The following is a 4,038-nucleotide window of genomic DNA, read 5'->3' on the forward strand; positions in this document are numbered from 1 at the left end:
CTCTTTTAAGTTAATTCTTTTAATCTTGTTGTTTTTCACACCTTGGGCGCCTGTACTTCCTGTCAAAACAGTGAGCGCTTCAACCCGACCAGCGACCAGCCACCCAAAAGCCTCAGTTAGTTTCAGACTTTTTTATAACAGGTGTGAAACAACAAAGACATTCAGTTGTTTATTTTCCATGTCAGCAAAACACAAACTCAGACATAAACTTAAAAAAAAATAAAACAGAATAAACTGAATCACAGGGAATCAGGTCAAACATAAATATAATGTTCAGAAAGACAACTGCAAGTACCGTCTACAGAATGACAGTATACATAAAAATGAAATTAAACAGCAGAAACTGGAATATTTTCTTCTTTATGCTGAGTCAGATGTGAAGATGCTCCTCCCTCTTAGATGTCAATGGTGTCTATGCAGCAATTTCTATTATGACATCATTAGACATTCGCCTTGCTTTACTGGCATGCTGCGCTGTAAAAAACGTTCAAAAACAGAAAATGGGCTTGAAAGGGACATTCTTGTGATTTCTGTTTTGACAAATTATGCTTTTTTGTCTTTTACCTTGTCGTCTACAACTTTTTGTTAGTCTAGTTTAACTCTAGTTTCTCTAAAGGACATAGTAATTTTTCTCATGTCTGATGATCTATAAATTAATAATTTGATATTTGGGGAAATGGCTAGCCTGGCTCTGTCCAAAAGTAACCAACTCTGCCTACAAACATCTCTCAAACTTGGGTGCCACCAAACCCTTTTTTACTGGGGCACAGCACAACAATTTTGGGGCACATGCAGAATAATGGTCAAGAAGCCTTGGTGTTGCTTTTTAACACCCTTGTACTCTTTTTGTTGTTTTTGCAAGTGTAGGGCAGAAACAAGTTAGCAAAAATAAATACACAATGTCCGGTTCGACTTTCAAAATAAATCTACTGGTTAACATAGTGAAACGTTGCAATTTGGTTAGGTTCAGGAGAACTTCAGGGTTTGGGTTAAAATAACTACGTCACTTAACTGTGTGTAACATATGGACATGCTTATGAGTTTCACCAAAAACATCCATTTTTTGATTGCTAGATCTCTTATTTTAGATTTTTCTACAGCCTGTATTCTTTACAAGTATTTGTGTGTACATGTGGTCGCGTGGCGACGTAGGTATGTGTGTGCATGCTCTGGTAAAAGCCCTTTCTGGACCAGTAACTTCTTGAGTTTTTTTGTTAGCATGAAAGTTGCCCAAGTTAAAAGTTGCCCAACAGCATTTTATGGATTTAAAATGTGATTTTCAGACTTCTTTATTTCCTTTACCTTCTGGTTTGGTAAATGCAAGATAGCCTCCTACAAAGTAGATGCGGCTCAGCTGTATTTTTTTAGTCGTACATCTCTTGGAACTAAAACACCAGATTCAGCAATCGGACCTTGAGCTTTTATTCTCACCTTTGACTCTGTCTCTGTATATGAGTCCCAGTATGATGGTGGACAGAAGGTAAGGAGTTCCCACCACCAGGTGACGCACCAGTGGCAGCTGGAAAGCTGGAGTATCCTGGCCTGCAGGCGGCGCTGCAGCAAGAGAGACTTAAGTGAAAGAGTTCATTGCTGGTTTGCTAATTCACAGCCTGTCTAAGTCAGTCTGAGCCGACATGATCATTCTTCTGGAGTTGTGTTTATGTCACTTGATTTAAGTCCAATATTCTCTCTCTTTTAGCACTCTTTTTGGTCTCCACCACCTCTTGAGGGAAATATCTGGCTCTAAGCTGCTAAATGCTCGTCACTTACTGTTTGCTGATGAGCAGTTAGTATACGGTGGGCTTTTAAAGCTTTATGAGAGCACTGATAGTAAACCAGAACAGCAAAGTTGCAGTCGGGCAATGAGCTAAAACTTACTATAAAGCAGAGGGGAGCTGCAGATTCAGGTGATAACTCTCTGTAGGTTCATCACTACCCTTTTTTATATTATCACATTTAATAAAAAAAATCTCAGTCATAGCTGCTTTAAGATCCTTGTTTCTACAGAACAACGTGGACACTTTATAGTAAAGTACACTGATGATGTGGTTCTTTTCAATACAGACAACGCTGAATATTTGAAAGCTGCTGTTGTCACCAGAAACCTTCCTCACCTCTGACAACCAGCCAGCTCTCTGGTGATATTTCAGACCGGTTACATTTGTAGAGCCCTTCATCAGACCTGGAAACACTGTAGAGGGTCAAGTTTCCTGTGGCGCTCATCCCGATGTGGAGGCCATCTTTATAGAAATCAGCTGAGGGGTCGTAATCAGGCGTGATTTTACTTCTGCAGCTCAGAGTCACATCTTCTCCCCCCATCACAGGATGGACTGGACTCTCCAGGATCACAGAGCCAGCTGAGTGAGACAAGCAGAGAGACACTATACATCACACATCATGAGCTGATCCTGTGTTTGTATAGAGAGCCTAAGTCCCTCCCCTTCCAGCGGACCACCATGGGACCTTACTTTGGGAAAAATATGTATGGTAGTTAATGGCAAGAGACAACAAATTTTTGATCCCGTTTCAATTGTGCTCTGAATTACACATACGATGATGGTCAATTTAAAGTATACATTTCAAAGTCAAGAAAGTTGCAGTTAGTTGTAAAACTGTTGAAGTATAATACATAATTACAAAGACCACAAACCCAAAACTCGCATTTGTGACTTTTCAATGACTGAAGCTAACATCAAAAAACTTACGAGTGGATGATGTGATAAAAGGATCAGGAGTCGTTGGATTAAACACATTAGCTGAGATATATTTCTGCGTGGAACATAGCTAAGTTATCTAATTAGCAGAAACCTAGCAATAAACGTAAGCTAGCATTACTGTGCTAACATGTTGGTGACATTGACATATTGTGCGAGAGGAGACATGTAGTTCATTGAACGGGTTTTATCAATTTGAACTATTCAAACAGGATCAAAAAATAAGTTGTCTCCTGTCATTGACTACCGTACATATTTTATCTGTACATATTATATATTTTCGTACATAGGTCCCATAGGCCGGAAGCGGAAGCAAGTGACTTAGACTCTCTATTCAAGATCTGATGGCAGTAGTAACTTTCCTACTTGGTGCGTAAAACCTTCAAATTAAGCAGATTTTTTAGAAATGCAAGGTTGCAAATATATTTTCAAAGCTGGAATTTTATTATTTTTTTAATGAGCATTGGGCACAGTTTGCTAAACAGGTAGGCCCACACAAAAAAGGAAAAGTAAACATGACAGATGTTGAACTTATTTTAACTCAAATCTATTTAAATTCCAAGATACTGGGTATGATGAGCACAAGATTAAAGACATTTTTGGTGCCATATTGTAACACTCACTATACTCATGAAACTGAGAAATGGTGTGTATTATGACTGCAACTACATATTATTTAATTTGTGATTAATCTGTGGATTCTTTTTGCCTTTAAAATATCCGACAGTAGTTAAAAACGTCTCACATCAGCTCAGGAAAACTATAAAATGTATTGTTTTGTCCAACCAACAGTCCCAAACCCAAAATACCTCCCGAAAATCTTCACATTTGAAGAGCTGTAACTAAAGACTGTTTAACATTTTTGCTTGATAAATTACTCTATGACAAATAATTGATTATCAAAATTGTTTTCCATTGAATTTCTGTCATTAATTTGAAAGTAAATGACCGTGACTGACAAATTGTTTTATCAGTGCCAGGGTTGACCTATAATCAAACAGCAATGCCGATCAATATTTTAAGGTGCCTGACTAAGTTATAGCCTACCAGTGACGGTGATGTTGACAGGGTCACTGGTTTCTCCCAGTCCAGTTTTACACCAGTACTGTCCGGTATCTGTGGTAGGGAAGGCTGCAATGATGGAGCAGGAGGACGGATATTGATGCACCTGCAGGGGAACAGACCAGAGGGAATTCTGGGTTTCTTTTGGCATGCATTCTTGCAACAAAAAAACCCATATGTATCAAGTAGACTAGGTTTTTCCACACAAACCTCTCTGTCCTCTGTCATCTTCATAACGCTCCATTTAGTCGTCTGCTCCTTT

The 4,038-nt window shown here is 38.8% G+C and overlaps 1 protein-coding gene across 1 annotated transcript; it reads right to left on the minus strand.

Moving 5' to 3' along the window:
* Positions 1–250: 250 nt before the first annotated feature.
* LOC123966028 (low affinity immunoglobulin gamma Fc region receptor II-a-like) lies at positions 251–4,029 on the minus strand. The gene is made up of 5 exons (XM_046042271.1): positions 3,987–4,029; positions 3,762–3,882; positions 2,115–2,357; positions 1,432–1,554; positions 251–474 (listed from the first exon to the last, which is right to left on the minus strand). The coding sequence occupies exons 1-5, from the start codon at positions 4,008–4,010 to the stop codon at positions 413–415; spliced, it is 573 nt and encodes a 190-aa protein (XP_045898227.1). The 5' UTR covers positions 4,011–4,029; the 3' UTR covers positions 251–412.
* Between the last annotated feature and the right edge of the window lie 9 nt (positions 4,030–4,038).

Source organism: Micropterus dolomieu, unplaced genomic scaffold, assembly GCF_021292245.1.
Source record: "Micropterus dolomieu isolate WLL.071019.BEF.003 ecotype Adirondacks unplaced genomic scaffold, ASM2129224v1 contig_12268, whole genome shotgun sequence".
Classification (NCBI taxonomy): Eukaryota; Metazoa; Chordata; class Actinopteri; order Centrarchiformes; family Centrarchidae; genus Micropterus; species Micropterus dolomieu.

Excerpts from the sequence above, each read along its gene's own strand:
- LOC123966028 (XM_046042271.1), bottom strand. The coding sequence starts at position 4,010 with ATGAAGATGACAGAGGACAGAGAG. Across the intron at positions 2,358-3,761 it reads TGTCAACATCACCGTCACTG|CTGGCTCTGTGATCCTGGAG; the intron begins GTAGGCTATAAC and ends TGTCTCACTCAG. Across the intron at positions 475-1,431 it reads ATACAGAGACAGAGTCAAAG|CGCAGCATGCCAGTAAAGCA; the intron begins GTGAGAATAAAA and ends CGTTTTTTACAG.